The 24,354-nt window shown below is 41.6% G+C and overlaps 1 protein-coding gene across 1 annotated transcript in view; it reads left to right on the forward strand.

Annotated features, from left to right (window-relative positions):
- si:ch211-207d6.2 (sickle tail protein) overlaps positions 1 to 24,354 on the forward strand; it is a 59,223-nt gene that overhangs the window by 7,317 nt on the left and 27,552 nt on the right. The window contains exons 2-8 of the mRNA XM_044133392.1: positions 6,734 to 7,041; positions 8,750 to 8,989; positions 12,638 to 12,836; positions 13,691 to 13,889; positions 16,496 to 16,589; positions 21,435 to 21,726; positions 23,061 to 23,325. Coding sequence (XP_043989327.1) covers positions 12,725 to 12,836; positions 13,691 to 13,889; positions 16,496 to 16,589; positions 21,435 to 21,726; positions 23,061 to 23,325 — 962 coding nt within the window. The 5' untranslated portion in view covers positions 6,734 to 7,041; positions 8,750 to 8,989; positions 12,638 to 12,724. The remainder of the gene's footprint in view (positions 1 to 6,733; positions 7,042 to 8,749; positions 8,990 to 12,637; positions 12,837 to 13,690; positions 13,890 to 16,495; positions 16,590 to 21,434; positions 21,727 to 23,060; positions 23,326 to 24,354) is intronic.

Below are 24,354 nucleotides of genomic sequence, written 5' to 3' on the forward strand. Positions count from 1 at the left end.
AGGTGCTTGTGGTTCTACACGGTCTTCTGTAGACTACAGACAACTCACCCATTCTGGAAACACTGCCTCCTGGAGGGTCTGCCAGCCCTCCCCCAGCTCAAGTGAAGCCATGTCTTCTACAGCTACTACAGTGCAGCCAATGTTGGTTGTAGCCTTGGGGAATCTGGACAATGCATATGCATTCACATTCTCTTTTCCTGCTCAACCCACCTTTGTTCTACAGGCCCCAGCTTGGCAGTTTGTAGATGAGCAACTGGATTATTGTCAGTGAACACTGTAAACTGGGCACCAGTTAGATAGTCCTTAAATTTTTCAGTGACTGCCCATTTCAGTGCCAAGAGCTCCAATTTAAATGAGTTGTAGTTTGCATCATTTTTCTCTGCAGGATGTAAACTGTGACTGGTGTAAGCGATTACTCGCTCTTCTCCTTCTTGGTTTTGTGCCAGTACTGCACCCAATCCATGATTGCTGGCATCAGTGTACAGGCTGAAAGGTTGAGTGTAATCTGCATAGGCCAGTATTGGTGCTTGAGTTAATGCCTCTTTTAGTTTGTCAAGTGCAGTTTGATACTGTCCAGTCAATTAATTTGGTCCCATGCATTTAATAATGTTCCCACTTACATCCACATTGCAGTCAAGAAAGTGTTAGACGAAAAGGCTCTGTTGCATAAGTGTCATTTGTGAGCCAGTATCCAATAGTCGCTCCAAATTAATTCCTCCCACAGACACATACACATATGGACAATTCCCTACTAAATTAGTAGAGGCCCTTGGATCTTTTTGACCTGACCCCACTGCATGGGCCTCAACAGTAGGGTGTCCCAGTTTAAAGCTGGCTGATTTACAGAAGACTCTCTGCAAAATTGAGCTCTATGACCCAGTTGTTTGCACAACCTACAAATGGGCCTACCGTCCTCTTCCCATCTGAGCTGGTGTGACAGTCCTGGTCCCATTTCCTCCGGGGATGTGGAGGGATGGTCCTTCATCTGGCCCTTCACCTCCTCCATGAGTTCCTTTTTCAGCTCCTGTTTCCATACTTCACTCTGTTGGTGAGATCGAACAGCATTGGGGTCCTTTAACGCAGCACCTGTCACTTCAGGCCATCTTGGACTTTGTTCTTCTTCCAATAAAAGAGAGTCCTGTTGAATAGCACTGAAGGTTGCATCAGGGTCCAGGCGCACAACCCACTTTAACATCTGAAGTATGGCACCATCCTCCAGGAAACCTTCTTTGTATACAAGTCATCCAGAACTGAAAATACTTTTATCACCCTATCATGTTCATCATCGCAGAGCACATTAATTTGGCGTCTGGGTAAACTAGACAAGGCACCAATCAAAATCTTTACTTTATGTGATTCAGGTAAGTCATTTGCCTCTAAAAGACCTTGTATTTGCTCCTTCCATTCAATATATTTGGTACCATTTTGCCCTTCAAATTTAGGGATCCAAACAATAAAAATTTCCAGTTGTTTTTGTTTCTAAAAATAAATCTATTAAAAAAAGTAAATAACTTCAAAATATAACAAGCAAATCCAAAACAGCAATGTAAGAGACATGAAATTAACTCAAAAAAAGGAAAAATGAGGCCACAATCTTTCTTTATTCACAGATGCTCATCTTCAGCCCTGATCCCGTCAGCAGCGGGGCGAACCGCCTGGTAGAAACATTAAGGTGAAACACAGCAAACAGTGAGCAGGCCAGGCGGTACCGGGGCCTTGATTCATATCAACATGTTTGACAGACATTCTTTTTATTCTTCCATTTCTGTGATTGGAAAAGAGGAGGTTTTTTTCCTGCTACTACGAGGACAAATACAAAAAATAAATATAAACAGTTTTTCTATCGTCAACATCAGGGCTTTGTTTTTATTGAAAAACATATTCTTCCCCATAATTTGATAGTTAGAGGGCTCAGAACTGCACCCCTCCTCCTCACCATGGACCCGGTGTCTGAACAACACGGAGGCAGAGGAACTGAGAATCCTTATTAGACTGAGGGCAGCCAGACTAGTTTATTTAGCTAAATTATTATAATAAATGTTGTTGAAGGGCACAAGCAGACCTCCTGACACACAAATTAAAGAAAAATTGAGAAGAAAAAAACCTCAAAAAGGTTATTACAGGCATCAAAGATAAAAGGGGCAGGGGCTCAAACCCCTCTTGTCCCCCCTCTGCACATGGCTGTTGCTGGGGAAAGCAAGTTTCCCTCCTGGACCTGTTAGTCAGCAACCTGATCTCAGATAAAGCAAAATATAGTGGATGGATTGGCTTTTATTTACTTGATAATATGCTTGTAGCTGATATCATCAAGTTCCATGCACTTAAAGTGTAGGTCAAGGGTCACCAACCTTTTAGAGACTGGGACCTACTTCACGGGTCCAGAGCAACACAAAGGGCTACTTGTTTGATTCAGCCATCAATTTTCTTGGCTCAGCCTATATAACAATAATACATATATGTATATTGATTACATGCTGCCTGATCATATTAATGTCAGGGACTACTGACAATAGTTATCAGAAATGGTTTACCATGGCAGATATGGTTAATTGATATTATGTGATCAGAAGTTTTCAGAGTTTTAAGTTTGATTCCTTTTGGAGCTTTTCTGTGTGATTCTAAATTGCTCAGAAGTGACTGAGAGTATAGATTGTTGCAGCTGCAGCGGTACAGCTGGATGCACTGTGAGATTTTCCATCCATCCATCCATCTTCTTCCACTTATCCGGGGTCGGGTCGTGGGGGTAGCAGCTTCAGAAGGGAGGCCCAGACTTCCCTCTCCCCAGCCTCTTCCAGCTCCTGTGGAGGAATTCCAAGGCGTTCCCAGGCCAGCCGAGAGACATAGTCCCTCCAGCGTGTCCTGGGTCTTCCCCGGGGCCTCCTCCCGGTGGGACGTGCCCGGAACACCTCACCAGGGAGGCGTCCAGGAGGCATCCTGACCAGATGCCCGAGCCACCTCAACTGGTCCCTCTCGACGTGAAGGAGCAGCGGCTCTATTCTGAGTCCCTCCCGGATGACTGAGCTTCTCACCCTATCTCTAATGGAGAGCCCAGCCACCTTACGGAGAAAACCCATTTCGGCCGCTTGTATTCGTGATCTCGTTCTTTTGGTCATGACCCAGAGCTCATGACCATAGATGAGGGTGGGAACGTAGATTGACTGGTAAATCGAGAGCTTCGCTTTTTGGCTCAGCTCTCTCTTCACCACGACGGACCGGTACAACGCCCCCTTGATGGCAGACGCTGCGCCAATCCGCCTGTCGATCTCCCGCTCCCTTCTTCCCCCATTCGTGAACAAGATCCCGAGATACTTGAACTCCTCTGCTTGGAGCAGGACACCCCCTCTGACCCGGAGAAGGCACTCTACCCTTTTCCGGCTCAAGACCATTTGGAGGCACTGATCCTCATCCCACCCGCCTCACACTCGGCTGCGAACCACTCCAGTGAGAGCTGCAGATCACGACCTGATGAAGCCAAAAAGACCACGTGATCCACAAAAAGCAGAGATGCAATCCTAATGCCACCAAAACATTTACCCTCAACACCTTGGTTGCACCTAGAAATTCTGTCCATAAAAGTAATGAACAGAATCGGTGACAAAGGGCAGCCCTGGCGGAGTCAAACTCTCACCGGAAACGAGCCCGACTTACTGCTGGCAGTGCGGACCAGACTCCAACACCGGTCATATAGGGACCTGACAGCCCGTATCAAGGAGCCCGGTACCCCATACTCCTGGAGAACCCCCACAGGGCTCCTCGAGGGACACGGTCGAACGCCTTCTCCAAGTCCACAAAACACATGTACACTGGTTGGGCAAACTCCCAGAACCCTCCAGGACCCTGCTGAGGGTGTAGAGCTGGTCCAGTGTTCCACGACCAGGACGAAAACCACACTGCTCTTTCTGAATCCGAGGTTCAACTATCCGACAGACCCTCCTCTCCAGAACCCCCGAATAGACCTTGCCAGGGAGGCTTAAGAGTGTGACCCCCTGTAATTGGAGCACACCCTCCGGTCCCTCTTTTTGAAGAGGGGGACCACCACCCCAGTCTGCCAATCCAGGGGAACTGCCCCCGATGTCCATGCGATATTGAAGAGTCGCGTTCACCAACACAACCCCACAACATACAGAGCCTTAAAGAACTCCAGGCGGATCTCATCCACCCCGGGGGCCCTGCCATCGAGGAGATTTTTGACCACCTCGGCGACCTCGACCCCAGAGATTGGAGAGCCCAACCCAGAGTCCCCAGGCTCAGCTTCCACAATGGAAGGCATGTTGATGAGATTGAGGAGGTCTTCGAAGTATTCTGCCCACCGGCCCACAACATCCTGAGTTGAGGTCAGCAGCACACCATCCCCACTGTAGACAGTGTTGGTGGGTTAGAATCGGCTCGAAGCCGTACGGAAGTCTTTCTCCATGGCCTCTCCAAACTCCTCCCACGCCTGAGTTTTTGCCTCAGCAGCCACCCGGGCCACAAGTCGCTTCGCCCGCCGGTTCCCATCAGCTGCTTCCGGAGTCCCACAGGTCAAAAAGTCCCGATAGGACTCCTTTTTCAGGCTGACGGCTTCCCTCACTGAAGGTGTCCACCAACGGGTTCGAGGGTTTCCGCCGCAACAAGTATGCCCACTCCTGCCCGACGCCTCTCACCTTGGGTAACTCCAGAGTGGAAGTATGTCCATTCCCTCTCAAAGAGACTGGTTCCAGAACCAGACCCATGCGTCGAGGTGAGACCGACTATTTTTAGTCAGAACCTCTCGACCTCACACACTAGCTCTGGTTCCTTCCCCACCAGAGAGGTGACATTCCACGTCCCGAGAACTTCTGCAACCGAGGATCGGACCACCAGGGTCCCCTCCCTCGGCCGCCACCATCACACAATGCACTCGACGCCTTTGGCCCCTCTCACGGGTGGTGGGCCCATGGGAGGGGGGCCCCATGTTTCCTCTTCAGGCTGAGCCTGGTCGGGTTCCATGGGTAAAAATGGGTAAAAACTCAGCCACCAGGCGCTCGCCATCGTGCCCCCCCTCCAGACCTGGCTCCAGAGTGGGGCCCCGGTGACCCGCGTCCGGGGAAGGGAACGCCAAGTCCAAAGATTCCGTTCATCATCGGGGTCTTCGGGCTGCACTTTGTCTGGCCTCTCACCTAGGACCTGTCTGCCTTGGGTGACCCTACCAGGGACATGAAGCTCCAGGCAGCATAGCTCCCAGGATCAATGGGGCCCTCAAACCCTCCACCACCATAAGGTGGCAGCACACCATCCCCACTTTCCTTTACATAAAAAAAGAAAAGTTATTGTTTTATTATCTAACCCTCTTTACTATTAACAAAATTGTGGAGAGAAGAAAAAGTTCTTTTGTGCCAAAACATCCTGTATGTAGCACACATCAGTGTGAATTTGTGGGAGTCAAAGGGCAGCCAAAGCCTTAATCTTATTGGTCAGTTTGCTTTTTCTGTCTGCTTTACAGTGTGTGCGGTTCTGGCGGGTTGCTGGTTTATTAGCTTTTTTGTGGTTTCGGGAACTTAAAAGCTGACAGGTCACCTGTTTGCTGAAACCAGCAGATGTCGAAAAAAAAATATCCACCTGTTCAAAACTATCACTGCACCTGACCTGCAAGAGCATGACCACCTCTCCAACGCGCATCATATGCGCGTCGCACAGACCTAAACTACTAAAGCAGAGCATCCTTTTTTCATTTTTACACAAGCGATGCTAAATAATAAAGACATGGAAGCGAAGCCTACTGTGAGATCCACGGAAAGAGGAGGATGTTGATTCCCAGGTTCAGGTGGTGTCAGATGTCCAAAGGAGGAGAAGATGAAGCAACAATGTTTCCTTAATTGGGGAACATTCCGACTAGATTAAATTGTTTAACCCACAGTCTTAGCGCGACGCTCAGGAAGAGCGGCAGATGTCAGCTAACAGGTGACCCATCAGCAGTTCAGGAAATATCAAAGAAGCTAAGAAACCAGCGACCCGCCAGAACCGCACACGGTAAAAAGGTCCACCAGGATCCAAACCGAGAACTACGGGAGGTTCAAACTCTACTCATTCATTTTTAGCTTCCAGAAAAAGCGCAAACCTGCCAAATAAACAAAAGCAAACTGACCAATAAGATTTAAGCTTTGACGTACCCTTTCACCCCCACAGAGTCAGACGTGCTGCATACGAGATGTTTTGACACATAAGATCTTTTTTTATCCTCCAAATTTTGTTAATTGTAAAGAGGGTTCAATAATAAAAATTTCAGAAATTATACTTTTCTTTTTTTACTTCAAGGAAAATCTTAAGGTAGGCAGAATGTGTGCAGCCGTACAGCTGCAGGCGCTGCTGCCCTCTGATAAAATCCTGCAGGCGTCTGCGCAGTTCTGAACTTTAACCATAGAAAAGAGTTTTATCCATAAAGCAATTTATTTTAAACATTTTTTGTAATTTACTTTTTTTTTTTTTAAATCTAAGTATCAACAAATGTTATTAATTCAATGTAAAAACATTAACTTAAATCATTCCTTTGGCAGTGCTCTCTAATGAGAATGGCTATTTTTAGAACTTGCTCTGCGGGAACTGACAAGGTCCCCTCGGGCAACCGGGGGCCCATGGGTCCCGTGTTGGTGACCCCTGGTCTAGATTATATAGATTTTGGTTTGGTAACTGTACATCCCCTTATCTTTCAGTACATCCCTATTTTTTCCTCTCATCCTGTTTACTTATTTCTTTCCTTTTTCTTCATTTGACTTAGATTTTGGAACCTTGCCATCCAATCTCTCTCACTCCACAAATTTGACTGCAAGTAGCAGCGGCATAGAACATCTATCAAAGAAGGAACCCACCAACATCAATCTTTCCACAGTTGATCCAGTTCTATCCTCTCCAAATACTTTACCTAGAAATTTTACACTTGGTGCCACCTGCAAAGATGAGCAGCAGAATCGTCACAATATACCAAAACTGGATTTAGAAAAGAAAAAGGACGTGTTCCTGGAACACCTCAAACAAAAATATCCTCACCATGCTGCTGTCATCATTGGACATGGAGAGAGTATAAAGGTGAGTCATTTACTGTCACATTCATAATCGCTGAAGCATTGTCTGTGCTGCTGTTAATTTAGTTACTTATGGTGGCTTGCAAAGTATTCACACCTCTTCAACCTCTCCATATTTTGCCTTATTACAACCATAAACATAAATATATTTCTTTGGAATTTAACGTGACAGACCAACACAAAGTGGTAAACAATTGTGAATTAGAAAAAACATAATACATGATTCAAACATTTTTTTACGTATGAAAACTGAAAAGTGTGATGTGTAAAAGTATTCAGCTCTCTGTACCGTATTGATGTAGTTTTGCCCAGTCTTCTTTGCAAAACAACTGAACTTAAGTCAGATTAGATGGAGAGCATTTGTGAACAGCGGGTTTCAGATCTCGATTGGGTTAATGTCTGGACTTTGACTAGACCATTCTAACACATGGATATGTTTTACTTGAAATCATTCCATTGTAGCCTGTCTTTATGTTTAGGGTGCTTGTCCTGCTGGAAGGTGAAGCTCTGCTCCGTTCTCATGTCTGTTGCAGACTCCATTGTCCTGTATTTGACTCCATCCATCTTCATATCAACTCTGATATCATATCTTCCCTGTCCCTGCTGAAGAGTAGCAACCTCAGAGCATGATGCTGCCACCATCATGTTTGTCAGTGGGCATGGTGTGTTCAGAGTGATGGGCAGTGTTAGTTCTCCTAACAGCGGCCTAAAAAGCTGAATTTGGTTCTGGTCTGACCAAAACTTATTCTTCCACGTTTGTTGCGTCCAGCATGGCTCCTGGAAAACTGCAAACAGGACTTCTAATGGGTTTCTTCTTGCCACTCTTCCAGAAAGATCACATTTGTGCAGTGATGACTAACAGTTGTCCTGTGGACAGATTCCTCCTCTGAGCTGTGGATCTCTGCCTTTGGTCCAGAGTCACCATGGGCCTCTTGGCTGCATCTCTGATCAGAGCTCTCCTTGTTCAGCTGGAAGTTTAGGTGGACGGCCTTGTCTTGTTACAGTTGCTCCACACGCTTTCTAATTCCAGATGATGGACTGAACAGAGTTCTGTGAGACATTCAAAGCTTGGCAAATCTTTTTACAATTTAAGTCTCCTTTAAACTTCTCCACAGCTTTCTGCTGTGTATTTGATTCTGTTTAGTCATTAGCAACCATTAGGAAACATCTGCAGGCAATTGCTTGCAATCAGAGAAAAGGTGGTTGAATACTTTTATACACTGCAATTTCAGTTTATATTTGCAAAAAAAGTCTTTGAATCATGTTTAATTTTCTGTCTACTTCACAATTGTATACTACTTTGTGTTTCTGTCTCACATAAAAAAATTAATGAAATATATTTATGTTTATGGCTGTAATGTTGGAAAATACAAAAAAATTCAAGGGGTCTGAATAGTTTTGCAAGCCATTGTCTATTATTCAGCAAAGAGTATTTATCATTTATATATATATTGTCTTCTGTGGGAACTGTCTGACTCCAGCCCTCTGCAGTGCCAAGGGGAAGGGTGGACATGTCTACAGTTTGAGCTGCAGTGCAGCAGTGGCATTTAAATGCCGCTTTTCAACTGTGATGTTTTGCAGTCTGTCTGGTGATAGTAATGAAAGAGGACTTCAGTGTGCTGACAGAGAACCTCTGATAGGAGATGTCCCAACTTGCTTAATGAGTCATTGTATAAAGTTGACAAGTTGATCTTTATGTGCCTGTCAAACAGGTACAGCCAGCATTATTAGCTGAGGTGGAGCTGTGTGGAACAGCACTGTGGTGACAAAAAGCGGCTGAGCAGGAGAAACAGAGCTGGTCTCTGTCAGAGGACCTGATTCTGATACAGAAACAAGCTACACACACAGAACACAAGTTTCCACATGGATCAAGAAAACAGCAAAGATGGAATTTTACCTCTCATAATGGAATATTAGCTCTTAGAACTTGCTGCTGTCCTCCTTCCCAGTGGGTAAGTACCTAGTACCTTGGCAGAGTCAATGAGGATTAAATGTCTGTCTTTTATTATCATCTAAAATCTAAAAAGTAGCAACTGCAGAACACAGCTGTTGAATGCAAAGATTAGAAAAGGTGTGCTCTCTCTCTCTGCATTCGTGTGCAGGCGTGTGTGTGTGTACAAAGGAGGTACAGGATTTCCTTCTATGCAGACCATCACTGTGTTTACCTGTGTGACAACAGACTGTTATGCTTAGGCAAGTGTCATGCTGTCATATGAGATTTTTTCTAACTGAAATCACTTTGTACTTCATTCCTCAATACTGGTGTTAAGTTCTACAGTAAATCTCATTCAAAATATTTATTTTGAAAACTCAGGCTTCTATAGTTCACTGATGTGCTCAGAAAGCCTTCCATACAAACACAGCAACCAATGATTACATGAGACATTTGTTAATAGACTGAGATGATTCAGAATGACCTGACCAACCAGTTCTGATCTGATGTAGTAGGATGACTGCAGGAGGCAACGACATGACAGCAGATCACCTGATCAACCTGCCCATTTCCTCCAGGCCAGTTGAGGTGGAGCAAACAGAACATTGCTCACATTGCATACAACTCATGAAGTCACAGGAGAAACAGTGATACGCAGCTGTTTTTCCTAAAAAGCCATTTTGCACAACATGATGGTATAACATGATATAAAACAAAAAAGTCGATTTTACATTATAGGCACGGCAAAGCAACTTTATTGAAATAGCACCTTTCAGCCAAAGACAATTCAAAGTGCTTGTACAAAAAAAGTTAAAAACAACATACAACAAGAAGATAATAAAAGAAAGTAAATTAAAGATCAAGCAGATTAAAAATGAACAAAATGAACATCAATTCTACCCCTTTAACATTCAGAAGAAATTTTACTTTATGTCTATGTACACTCAATATTTGTTCAGATGAAATAGAATCATCTCAATATGCTTAACTTGTTTCATAATAGAACTGAGTACTCGGGCGGTCAGGTGTGTTGTGATACTACCTCAGAATGACAGCCTAGTGAAAGAACTGTCTTAGCAGTTTGTGGGGTTATCTGCAGACGTCAGGAGTTTCAGTCATTTAAGTTCAGAGAGAAGAGGAGTGGGGAGGGAACACACCTCCCAAGCCTTACCTGCAGCTGCCAGTCAGTCAGGAGGGTGACACTGCCACTGACAGCTATGAGCTGGTGAGCTGCTGGTGGAGGATGTCTGAGCTCAAAGGATTTCATGGTTTTCCAATGCTCTGTTGTTACACTCAACCAAAGATCTTACAGATATGAAAACTTGCAAGTTATGTTTTGTGTTTCCCTTTCATTTCCAGACTGTGGACACATAACATATCTCTGTGCTTATGTCGTGAGGGAAATGACTTTAGAGAAAATGCAAATATATACAAATTAATGAGCTTGCAAAAAGCATCAGATTCTCAAAGACCAGCACTGTCAGTGACACACAGTTATAGGGAAATATTTATAGGCAGGTGATGTTTTCATTCCATGACAAGAAACAGGAAATGAACAACCAGTTTCACCAAAAGAAGGATGGAATGTCACAGAGCATAGCATTCCTTTTTTCTTTTAGGGAACAGTGCCGAGTATTGTTGCTAGTTATGCATGTAGTTAACTAATAAATCCTCAAGCAATGTTTGAACTTCTGATTTATATTTAAAAGACAAACTTCATGATTAGGAAACTAAAATCTTTAAATATGTCATAGAATGTTCAACCCCTAATATAACTATGAGGGGCTGTTTAGGACAAAAATATGTTTTGTCTCTCACACACTACTTAAGATTCATACACGCATACACAAAATACAGGGCTGCACAGTGGCGCAGTTGGTAGAGCTGCTGCCTTGCAGTAAGAAGGTCCTGGGTTCGATTCCCGGCCCGGGGTCTTTCTGCATGGAGTTTGCATGTTCTCCCTGTGCATGGTGGGTTCTCTCCGGGTTCTCCGGCTTCCTCCCACAGTCCAAAAACATGACTGTCAGGTTAATTGGTCTCTCTAAATTCTCCCTAGGTGTGAGTGTGTGTGAATGGTTGTCTGTCTCTGTGTTGCCCTGCGACAGACTGGCGACCTGTCCAGGGTGACCCCGCCTCTCGCCCGGAACGTAGCTGGAGAGGAACCAGCAACCCTCCTGACCCCATTAGGGTCAAGGGTGAACAGAAAATGGATGTGTGCGTGTGCGTGCGTGTCTGTGTGTGTGGTGGTGAAATAACACTAGGCTGAATGAATGGGAATGAGACTTGGATTTGTCTGTGTGAGACACAGTTTTTGTATGTGTAAAAGTTGTCACGGAAGAGGCGGGGCATAACTTGGAGCTCAGATCGCGCATGCATTAATACCACAGTGGTTAGCTTCTACTTGAATATTGGCGCTCAACGGTGTAAGCGGCGTTTAGCTCAAGGTTGATCCGATTTATGAATGCTAATTTCGGCCAGCCACTCTCTACCGCTCCTCCTCAAGCACTCAGAGGTTCACTTCAGGCTCTAACGCCGCCTACTCCAGTTCACTTGTTTAGAATGAATCAAAAAATGACATCTATTTTTCTCAATCAGGTCAGGTATTTATTCTAATTTGATTGAAAGAAATCTAATCTTCTGACTAAACTGATTACATTTTCGTGACATTATCAGTCACAAAAATGTTAATGTTAATATTTCTCATCCAAAAAAAAAGGTCTTAGGACCAAAAAAAGTTTTCGAACAGAATGTATTAAATGAATGTTACAAACTTGGATTTCTGTAAATTGAATAATAAACACTGATAAGGGTAAGTGCATGTGAATTGAACATTACGTCTTCCATCCATCTATCCATCCATCTATCCATCCATCCATCCATCTATCCATCCGTCCATCCATCCATCCATCCATCCATCTTCTTCCACTTATCCTGGTCGGGTCGTGGGGGTAGCAGCTTCAGAAGGGAGGCCCAGACTTCCCTCTCCCCAGCCTCTTCCAGCTCCTCCGGAGGAATCCCAAGGTGTTCCCAGGCCAGCCGAGAGACATAGTGCCTCCAGCGTGTCCTGGGTCTTCCCCGGGGCCTCCTCCCGGTGGGACGTGCCCGGAACACCTCACCAGGGAGGCGTCCAGGAGGCATCCTGACCAGATGCCCGAGCCACCTCAACTGGCCCCTCTCGACGTGAAGGAGCAGCGGCTCTACTCTGAGTCCCTCCCGGATGACTGAGCTTCTCACCCTATCTCTAATGGAGAGCCCAGACACCCTGTGGAGAAAACCCATCTTGGCTGCTTGTATTCGTGATCTCGTTCTTTCGGTCATGACCCAAAGCTCATGATCATAGATGAGGGTACACAATGAAGACATTACGTCTTCATTGTGTAAAATTCTCCGTCTCTTTTCTGTCCTGATGAAATCTCTCCTCCTGCTCATCACTCACTGATCCAGATTCTCAGGAAACCAATGAGAACAAGTTATGCATTTTGATGCTTATGTTGCTCCACAGTTCAGCAAGTTGACCTGATTGAGCAAAACCAATGTAATTATTGATGTCAACTGATATGAAAGGCCTATACTGAGATTCATTCTTCAGCCTTGTATCCCAAACTAATTTTTTCTATTACTTTTCTCTCATATGACCTCAGTGCTTTTTGCTTTTTTTTAAATCCAGGAGAGGAACCTTTTATCTTCTAAAAGCCTCGACTGTTCATTTGCGGAGAGTTTGGTGAAAGAACAGGAGCCTTGGGTTTTAGAGACCATGTCTGACGGAGAGCTTCCCTCTGCATCAGTCACCTTCACACGAGGCTGTAAAGCCAGGGCAAGTCTACCTGCAGCACGTTCCGGCTGTCAAACAAGAGACAAGCTACCAGGTAGATAGAAACACACACGCACTAAATTGCACATTAAAGCAACACATATCATTAATATAGGTAACAGCAGTTGATGTTCCTGAACATGGTGTTCATTTTCTCCCATTTAGACCCACTGAGTTTGTGCTTCTTCACTGTCATACAGAATAGAAACCAATGTGACAGGAGCATTTGATTTCAAAGTCCTTAAAAGGTTTATGAAATGATCACACATTCTCCTTTTATAGTGCAGGACATCTTGAAGGAAGGAAGATATTTTTATATACATTATAAAGCAAAAAAGAAAGCCTGACATTTTCTGCATTTTGGCCTGTTTTCCACCACTGGGGAACCTGACACCTGCTGTCAGCTGCATAGGTCTAGGTTTCTATAACATGTTTTTGCTGAATGTCTCTTCAAATCAAAAGGACTGCTAAGCTTTGCAGACCTACAACAAGGATTCAGTTGCATATCAGTTATGATAGTCAGATGCCACTGATTACAGAATACCAGTTGATAAAAAGTTGAAGAAAGCAACAAATTGCATCAAGTTTTTATTTTGATGCATTCACTCATCCTGAGCCAGCATGCTGTGGAGGAATCACTCTCTTAATGGGAAAAAATCTTCAACAAGACCAAGTTTAGGATGAGTCAACCTGGCCCAGAATAAGTGACCTAGATAAACATTTGCCACCATAGAGTAATATGTGTATTACTAAATTAGTGTTTTATCGAGTGTTTTATCCTGCATTTGATGAAATGTATTTTGAAATGTATTTGTATTTAGTTTATTCTTCTCTACACCAGGGTTTACAAGCCAATACTTCTCCTGCTGTGACAGTTCTGTTAAGTTCTGCCTGTGTGTGCTGTGTCAGGTGTGCTTTTCCTGCAGTATGAGGGGGAGACAAAGCAGGTCATGATTTCAACTGAAGTCAGCAGCCATGACACCCTGCAGGCTCTGTTTGTCACTGCCTTTCCTCATCAGCTCACCATGAAGATGCTACAGCCTCCAAACATGGCCATCTGCATCAAGGACACCAAGCGTAATATGTACTATGACCTGGAGGACCTCAGGTGAGGGGCTGCTGAAGCAGACTTAAGGTATATCTGAAAAAAATATTGGAAACACACGTCTTACCTGAACTAAGGAAAAAAAAGACCTGGACTAAGTTTACATTTCCTGTGGAAATCAAGGTCATTGGGTCTGGAGGAAGAGTGGAGAAATACGGAGCCTTCTAAGGGACATGAGGACATTTTTTTCTTTTGCATTCCCGTGCAGTAATGTACTGATCAGTTCATGCGGCATAACTGAATACTCAGTGATGGCATAGTTACTTTGAAAAAGTAACTTTAATCAGATTACTGATTACTCCTTGAAAAAGTAACTTAGTCAGATTACTGACTACTTGATTTGGAAAGTAACTAAGTTACATTAAAGTAACTTTTTAGTTACTTTCAGCAGCTGCTAAGAACAAGCTCCGCCTCCTGTGAAAATCACATTGATCTTTGCCAATTCTTAATTGTAATTTATTTTAGAATGGTAACATCAACAATGTGTCTCCACTGATAAGGTTGAACTGAAGAGGAGATTGTACAAAAGAATTAAAAAACGTGAATAATTTGTGTGATCCTCTGTTGTCTGGAAAACTCTAAGAAGGATTTTCAAGCCCCCCCCCCCCCCCTCCCACCCCCCAGGTTCTGTGTTACGGCCCTGCATTTGGAGTCAAAGCTCACAGAGCTCTTCCTGCAGCTCCACCACTGAGATGGCTGCACAGATTTGTGACACTTATCTTAATATTAATAATTATAGTGGCGTTAACTTGTCATTATAATTATTAGAAACTATACGGACACGTCCATTCGTGGCTATTTTCACGTTTTTTGCGCTGTTCAAATTATTCTCGATGTTTGGAGCGCAAATGTTCTGGAGCGCAACGCGAAGCTTGACGTCATTCAGAGGTAATATACTAACTTGACATTAACAAAGACACAGCGGGACGGATCATCCGGGAAATGATGGACAGGACTGACTAAAACTACCTTAATGACGGACAAATTCTGGGATTTATTATGAGTCTCGACTTATTCCAAAGCCCAAATGAGTAACTTCACGTTCAAAAACGAGCCCAAAAAGGCGCAACCCGCCACTCATTAAATTTGCAAACGACTTTTAAAAAAATGAAGCCCAAAGCCGCTTATAATAATCGGACTTGGCGACAGAAACTCAAAATAGTTCCAGTTTTTCCACCAACAAAATGCGCATCTCCCTCCATTGTTTAGATTTCTGTTGCATAGAGACGTCGGTCACTCGACAAGACGAGTAGAGGAAATATGATTAAATAACAAAAGAAGATAGAAACGCAGTAACGCAAAGTGATTTTTAAAAGTAACTGTAGTCTGACTACTGGATTTGAAATAGCAACGCGTTAGATTACTCGTTACTGAAAAAAGTGGTCCGACGTCAGTAACGCGTTACAAATTAACGCGTTACTGACGTTACGGTGGCCATCATACTTTCTGCCTTAATATAAGGTTTTTGTAAGGTTTTTCCATGTAGCTATGTTAATATCTTGTTGTGAAATATCTGAAATTTTATATCTTTTTCTTTAAATACACCACACACCTAAATGGAAACTTTCCATGAGAAAAAAAGAAATAAAAACTACAGCCAATTGTGTTAGTCTGAACGGTTTAAAGGGCTGTTTAAACCATTCATTAAACTATGCAGTTCAATCTCAACTTTACACAAACAGATGTAAACATGCAGTGAATTAATGGATTTTCAATCAGTTTTTTGGACCAAAGAGTTAAGAATAAACACATTTTCACTTTAAATGTGTATGTATTTGAAATTTTAAATTAACATTTATGACTGTGTGCAAAATAGACCGGCAGATATTGCAGTAAGCATATTACACAAAACTCTTTGTGAAGGAATGCAAAAGAAAAATGTTTCCTCACGTCTCCTACAGAGCTCCATAGAGAGGAACTCCAGAGTGAAGTTTCCACTCAGTGATGGTTTGTCACCTGCTGGTTCTGGTCCACTGGGTTTTCTGAAGTCCACAGTCAATGTAGAATCTACCAAGATATTCTAGAGCACTTCATGCTTTCCTCTGAGTGCAGATGCTGATTTTATTTTCCAGCAGAACTTGGCACCAGCCCACACTGCTAGAGGTACCAGAAGTTGCTTCAGTGATCATGGTGTCCCTGTTCTTCATTGACCAGCAAACTGGCCTGACCTTTAACCCCACACACAATCTCTGGGGGTGAAAAAAAGAGCTATAACCAAGTACTGAATGCAGAGAAATGAACAGATTTTTCAGCAGCCTGATATTTGTGTTTAAATTACACATTTTTGTTGATCATATGGAAGGTTTGAATTTTCTGACACCAAGCGTGGGGTTTCCAATATCTGTAATCCATATTTATCAACATTACAAGAAATTAAAACTTGAAATATAAGTAAGTTTCACTTTTTCAAATGAGTCAAAGCACAATAAACGTTTTTGAAATATTCTAACTTTTGAGGTGTACCTGTACTATGCATTAACACAAATCTACATCTGTCTGAAGATTTGTGTTTTTTTGGTGAAAAACACCAAATTATTTTGTTCAAAAGTTTTTAAAATGTTGCATCTATTTACTTCATTCAGTTCTGACCCCCTTGTTCTTGCTTCCAGAGACATAACACCAAATTCCTGTCTGAAAGTGTATCATAAAGACCCTGTCCATGTGTTCTGCCCCTCTGCCAGGCCTGTCAACTCTGAAGGAATGGTAAGTCAAAGAATAAAATTCCTTAAGAAATTTAGAAGGGACCTGCAGCCTGGTGTGTGTTTTTTAGACCAGAGCTAAAGGTTCTGCCCAGTGGAATTCTCTGCCTCAATTCATTGTTGTGACCAGCTACAAATATTTATTTCTTATTACTCCATATTGTTAACTTTCAACTTCTGGAATCTTTTAGTACATTTGGTTGATATGGCATAATATCAGATACTTTATTTAATTTCTTTTGTTTGCTGAGGGGGAACGTTGTACATTAATAAATATCTTCAACAACACAAATGTAAATGCAGCTATCTTCAGTAAAATGAATAAAATCATTTGATTTTAGCTAATTAACATTTCAAGGACTTAATGAAGAAGCTCATGATGAAATTACTTCTTACTGTAAAAGGAAATTAGTTCAACCAACTTAATTGAATTGCTTCAACTGGTAACAAGCAATTCAATTAATTTTATCCAACTTCATTTATTAAGCTTAACCAACTCAAGTTATGTCTATTAAACTAAATTTACCAATTTTTGAACTTTTTAAGTTAATTAACTGATTAGGGCGTAAAGCATTGGGCTTCTGATATTTACCTTTTGCATGATATTCAAATTTTTTGAGTGATTTTGGATTTCTCTCATTATTATTTCACTTTTCTGAAATGAGTGGCAAAAAATATTGAAAGTTTTTTCTAATATTTAATTTCTGTTAGATGTACTTGTTACACCCTATTTTAATTTTGCTCCTGTCTCACTCAAAGACTGAGAAGCTGAGCAGCTGGGACTTTATTTCACTTCAGATATATGAGGAAAGACGGGTTCAATCAGAGTAAACAGCCAACTTTAGCCTAGTTGCCTGTGTGCTGAGTAGCACCAAATATGTCATCTTGCTATGAGTAATGATTCTTCTCAGATTTAAAGTTACAAGAAAGAATTTCTTCCTCTCTGCTATAGATTATTGTCAGAACATTCCTCTGTAGATCTGAAATCCTTACAGAATAAGAGACACTTAAAAACAGACATGCCATACTATTAGCTTGTGTGTTATCTGTTACTACAGTAGCTTGATCGTTATAATGCTATTCTCATACACACATCTTTCACTGACTTTTGTGGAATGTACAGTAAATTATAAGCCTGGTCATTGCCCTTCCTTTGCAATTCTGCTCGAAAAAAAATTTCTCGCTTACAACTTTCTCCCATCTACTTGGATTCCTTCTAAGGGGTCATTTTTCTGCTATAATCCAAGAGAACACATTTTCAGTCTGAAAGCAGGATATCATGTCTTTTGTTCTCAAAACTCATAATGCTTGTACTCAAAACATCTCCTCAGACTTAGTCTCTGCTCGGACTCTCTGCTCGCTAACGAAACATTCTCTGCTCTCTTTGGTTGCCTGGAGTGAAAAAAACATTTTGTGTGACTTATTTTCCTGTAAAAGATAAAAGTACATAAATTGTCAGCAACATCATAGAATGAGTTGATGCTGGTGTTACATCCCCAGGGCAGTGTAGGGGTCTTGGGAGGGGAGCTGTAACAATAGATAAACCCAGGAAAAAATGAGGAGACAAAACCAGGAGGGTAAGGTTAAAGGTTTATTGTTTAAGGGGGATGGGAAGACATCTCAAAGGTGAAAGAAAGAGACCCTAGAAGGAAAAAAGAGGGAGAATGACAACAAAACCAGGGTTTCCAGCAGAAAAATCCTCCAACACAGGCATCACAAGCTGCAGCACACATGCTGCCCAATTGGCCAAGAGGCCCCGAACCTCAGTTTCCCAGCTAGCCTTATACTCTGCTGATCAGGAGGCAGAGTGAAACCAGCTGGGCCTGCTTAACCCGCCGGAGCTCAGCAGCAACCTAATTGGGGGGGAACTCCCACATGCAGCCTCCACTGCATGTAACACTGGCATTAACTATGAAGCTGCTTTAAGTTTGAACTTAAGGGAGGAAAACTACCTAAAAATCTTTCCATACATGATCTGAACCCCCTCACCATCCTTGCAGGCTGGTGGTACCCATCTCCAGCAGTCATCAGATGAGAGGCAGGGTTCACCCTGGAGAGGTCACCAGTCCATCACAGAGCCCTGAAAGCTGACAATGAATGAAATGTATGAGAGAGAAATGGTAGATTAACAAGGGAAATAAATTCTGTCCAATTATTTTTTACATCAAATCAAGTTTATTAAGCACTTAGTGTTGGCAACACATCAGTTTTTACTGTTGATAGAAATGTGACCAGCTGCTCAGTGTAAAAAATTTAAACAAATCCTTCCCAATGAGACGATGTGGAGGTTCATCCTCAGAACTGCTTGGTGAGCTGGTGGAGCCAGAGCCTCTTCTGAGACAGGAAAGTTTTTAGGTTTTCTAATTCCTGATCCATGGCTTCCTCTTTCATCTTAATTTGCTTAGACAGCAAAAATATGTTGACTATTAAAACAATGATGAACGAGTTATAACAACATATATATTTATATGTTCATAGATTCATTATAGATCTAGAGTCATAGATCTCGATTCAATGCACAGCTTCAGTTATTACAACCAAAAACCAGCGATCAGCCCAAACCTGGGAGTAGTGATGGACTCTGACCTGAACTTTCAGAGCCACATAAAGACAGTTACAAAGTCGGCCTTCTATCACCTGAAGAACATTTCCAGGATTAAAGGACTAATGTCTCAGCCAGATCTAGAGAAACTCATCCATGCGTTTATCTTCAGTCACATTGATTCCTGCAGCAGCGTCTTCACAGGTCTGTCCAACAAATCAATCCTCCAGCTGCAGCTGATCCAGAATGCTGCTGCTGGAGTTCTGACTAAAACCAAGACGTTAGAACACATAAGAGCAGTTCTCCAGTCTCTCCACTGGCTCCCTGTAGCTCAAAGAATAGACTTTAAAATCCTGTTGTTAGTTTATAAATCACTGAATGGTTTAGCACCACAATACATTAAAGATCTGCTGCTGTTGTATCAACCTTCCAGAACCTCTCAGGTCTTCTGGTTCTGGTTCTGCTCTGCATCCCCAGAACCAGAACCAAACAAGGAGAAGCAGCATTCAGCATCTATGCACCACAAATCTGGAACAAACTTCCAGAAAACTATAAAACAGCTGAAACACTGACTTCCTTTAAATCTCAACTAAAAACCCACTTGTTTAGAGTTTTATTTGAAACGTAATAATGAAACATTAATCAAAAATCTGATGAGCAAAATATGACTGTGTGTTCTATGACTTTGTAATTTTGTGTTTTTATGATGTAAAGCACTTTGAAGTGCCTCGTTACTGAAAGGTGCTATACAAATCAAATATGATTGATTGATTGATTGATTGATTGATTGATTGATTGATTGATTGATTGATTGATTGATTGATTGATTGATTGATTGATTGATTGATTGATTGATTGATTGATTGATTGATTGATTGAATATTATGCGAGTAAAAATAACAAATTTGAACAGTATTTCTTCTCTTCCCCGGCTTCTCAGTGATGCTCTTCTTATTTTTATGGCACTTTTCAAAAACACTGAAAGTGTGCATTACTGCCACCATCTGGCCTGGAGTGTGAACTGGAGCTAATGGCATTCACTAATAGATCTTACATCATACACGGGGTGAAAACAGCTTCTGTGTTTTAGTGAAAAAACTGAAAACAGATCATATTTAGAGAAATGGGAAACTGAAGATACCTGCTACAATTATTGTTTTGTCACTAAAATGTCAATGTTTGATATTTTGAGGCATGAACACATTATTTCCTTTTTTAACAACATTACATTAATTTCCGCTTTCAGGAGTGTTAACTTTTTTAAAATTCTTTGCAATTTTAACAAAAATAGTAAAAAATTAAGCCACCTAAAAGGGCATACTCCATTAGCCTAAAGTATACACTGAAATGTAATTTAAAAGATACTTAATATTAAACACAGATAATTATGTATTATTTTAACGATTTATAATGATATTTTGCATCTTATCTTTTAATTGATTTTGCAGCAGTTTAAGCCTGACAAGCAACAGATATATATTTGAAAAGTTTTATTTTATGGCTCATATGGGATCAGGCCTGATCTCTAATTTCCAGCTGTAATAACTGAAGCTGTGTGTTGACTCTAGTTCATTTCTCTTTAGCTCCACGGATAATAACTTCAGTTTTGTTTCTGTTCGGCTGAAGAAAAGTGTAACAGTTTTAAGTATCTGCTTGTGTTTAAATGGGCCAACTGTCAACATTGTTAAATAGAGACGGATATCATCTGTATGGTTATAAGAAATATATTAAGTTATAATCTGAGCTTGCAGAAACATGTGGATATTAAGTAAGAGGGCTGCTAATCACACGGACTGCTAGAAAGCACATAATTATTTATTAGTAGTGCTTTTTTACTGTTTTCATGAAAATATGTTGACTCTTGAAGTTTTTACATTCATAGCTTTCCTAAACACACATGGACAAACATAACAAGTGTTTGTGTTTTGTCCCTTCATATGGGTACTACCCTTTCATCTGTGCAATTCTAAAAGGTCTTTTGTAACGTACCGAGGTTTTGAGTCTTCTGAAGCTCTTTGTTTGGAAAAACAAAAATGAATCTCATGGTTTGCTAATCTGAAACTTTTCTCTCTGTAGAACAGATATCAGTCTCTGGGTGTGTAAGGATGTAATAGTGGTTCAGGTCAGGGGTCAGCAACAACTTTTAATGTCAATATACAATTTATATCATTGATTTAAATTCTGCTTATTCATTTTCTGATTTTTTTTCACCCTGTAATTGGACAGTAACACATAGGAGAATTTGGTTTGCCTTCATATGATTATTACTGGTCTCAGTTTTTGCTCATTTATTTCATTGTTTTTCAGCAGATATCTAAGGAGGTGTTGTACGGAAGTCACAGTCCGATCCACAGCAAGCATTCATCCGGCCGCCACACCCTGCACAGTTTGCAGGGATCAATGTCCCCGCCGATGGTCCGCTCCATGCCCTCCTCTCCTTCCAGACTGGCTCATGGTGGAGGTGGCTTCCTCGGAAAACAAGGAATGGTAGATCCAGGCAGTACCATAATACCACATGAATGTCAGCCTGGGCGAGGGCGGCCCCGCACCGTGTTCTCCAGCAGTAGTGCCATACTGGAGAGAAGAGATGTGAAGCCTGGTGAGAAGCTGCTGGGGTTTTTATTTCAGGATTATTGTGATGAGCCTCCAGGGTGTGGAAGAGTTCTGAATCTTGGCAAAAATAAGGAACCAGATGCCTGCAACATTCAAGTTAAACTAATAAAAGTATTTATTTAGAACTGTGGACAATATACAGTAAACAAACAAAATATATATGATTATAATGAATATAATCAAATATGTGCCTTTATGACACAAGATTGTTGAGAAACAAAAATGCAGGAAGAATTATTAAACTGATTGAACTGAATCACTGAATGAAGAGTTTGAAAAAATATTAATATTTAAGAACAAGAAAGTATAGAACATTTCAAAGTCAGAAATAAATAAGAACTTTTGTAAATATTATATGAATAAATAAACTGACCAGCAGCCCAAAACCTGCCAGAAGCTTACGGGGGTGTCACTCCTTCAATCTCTTTTTAATAATCTTGGAGTGATTTGCATTTGCAGTGTCACTTAACTTCCGTTATCTTTGACAGTAATGCACTCTCCATCAAGTTTTTCTAAAAAATCTGCAATTTGAGTTTATTGAACCAGAGATCTGGTTTGTGAAACCTTTACTGTTTTTCACTTCTTTCAGTCACATGACAATAGTGTGAATTTAAAATCTAGTGTTTGTTGCATTAAAAGCAAAGCCTTTAAAAAAAAATCAAACTTGACAGTTTAAATCAAAATGAAAGGGTAGGACTACAAAGGCAACAGAATAGGCAAGAACAGGTTAATATTTAATACTGTAGCAAAGATGGACGAATCAGCAGTTAGTTACTTATCTAAACATGGAAACAGTGTGTGATAGGGCAGCACTGACCAGAAATAATGGAGACGATTGAGAAAACCAGGACTCCACAACAAAATGAAAGAAAATATTGAAAAGCCCCAAAATAACAATGAGCAGAGATTGAAATCAAATCAGGGAATCATTAGCTGTCTTTGTTCGCACCTATTTTGCAGTAACAGCCAAAAGGATTTCTTAGGCAGCAAAAGGTCTGGTGCAGTTTAAGCCAGTTTGAAAGTAGAGTTGTAAACCTCTTCCTCATATTTCTAATAGGAAAATATTACTACCTGAAAATTAATAATTGCTTATGCTAATCTTGTGCGTTATTAGAACATTGAGTATTAATTTTCTCTATGAATTTAAATTGTTGCACTTCTAGTGAGAATATCTTATAAGGATCTTCAGGTAAATAAACCTGCATGATTTCTAGAAGCTGAACTTTGTGCTTGTAATTATTACATACAACTCAGATCTGCATTTCTTTCTGCCGTAAAAACATTTTCATGGGCCTCTATGTGTTTATGTGTGTGTGTTAGAGGGAGACATGCGTAAAAGCACAGCCTTGGTGCTGCGTGGAGATGGAGCATCACATTACCCTGAGTACTACCGTTCAGCCTCAGTGGAAGTAGGAAGAGGTCACCACAGTATTTCCTCCTATTGTAGCAGTCCTCCCATACTCACTGGAGGAAAAATGGAGGCAGGGGTGCTTGGGATCCCTGGTGGGCTGCAACAGTACCGAGCCTCCATCAAACCCCTGGTCCATGGGGAAAGCATTCAAAACCATAGCAACTCTCTTCACAGGTAAACTGACTTCCTTAACCATCACTTTAAACAGCTACATTGAAACAGATACTGAGCACATGCTGACTCTTTTAAAAGAGTGCATTAGCCCTCCTCTCATCAACTGAATTATATTAGAGGACTTTTATTCAGTGTCTCAGTAGTATGTTCAAGATTAAAAATACTTTGCAGACTTCATTTGTCAGAAGAACTTCATACATATTGTTATTGCACAACATCCCCTCCTCCCTCCCCCCACCTTCTCTCTCTACTCTTTCACTTCCTCTTCTGAGAGGGGAGATGTGCTACCAGCTCTCCATCTAACGGGCTAATTGAGTTTCCTAAATCTGCTGAGATTTACCCTGTCCAGAACTGAAGTAAACTCTGTTTATGCTGGCATCGAGAAACGATTCGCCTGGTTTCTGACGACCTCCATCCAGGTGTCCCATCCTTCTTCCCCCTGTGAATTAGCCAGACTGAGCAGTCTGCAGTCAACTAGTTTCACACAGCACATCTGTTAACGGTCGCTCCTTCTCTTTATTACAATTTGCTCTTGTTACTGAACCAGGTAGGTTTTAGTGACTCAGGCGAGTCCCAAGGATGATGTTTTAAATATGGGCCACCAGCAACCAATAAAACATTTTCCAGCTCTTCCTCTCCAGAATCGAACATCATAGCTATTTTACAACCATCAAAGAACTTTAAGGTGACTCATTAATTGAATGTCCACAACATCTTTTAGATTTTCTTTATGCTAAATATTTTATTAATAAGGCAATTTTGCAAGGATCAGTACAGCAGGAATAATCAAATATGTAAAATCAATCATCTAATCTATCTTTCCCTAATGCTGACACTGAGAACTAAAAAGAGAACCTTTGAGAGAGACGGACAGAGTTTGGCTTTTCGAACCCCAGACCTGGCCTGATGATGAAGGAGGTGTTGCAGCAGGAGGAGGATGTTGGTCGACGAAGGCAGGGATCTCTGTAGGTCTGATGAGCTTTCTTCTCCTCATGGATGGTGAGGTCACACAGGACCTGGGTGCTGGCA

The sequence above is a fragment of the Gambusia affinis genome, linkage group LG12 (genome assembly GCF_019740435.1).
Source record: "Gambusia affinis linkage group LG12, SWU_Gaff_1.0, whole genome shotgun sequence".
In the NCBI taxonomy this organism is placed as follows: domain Eukaryota; kingdom Metazoa; phylum Chordata; class Actinopteri; order Cyprinodontiformes; family Poeciliidae; genus Gambusia; species Gambusia affinis.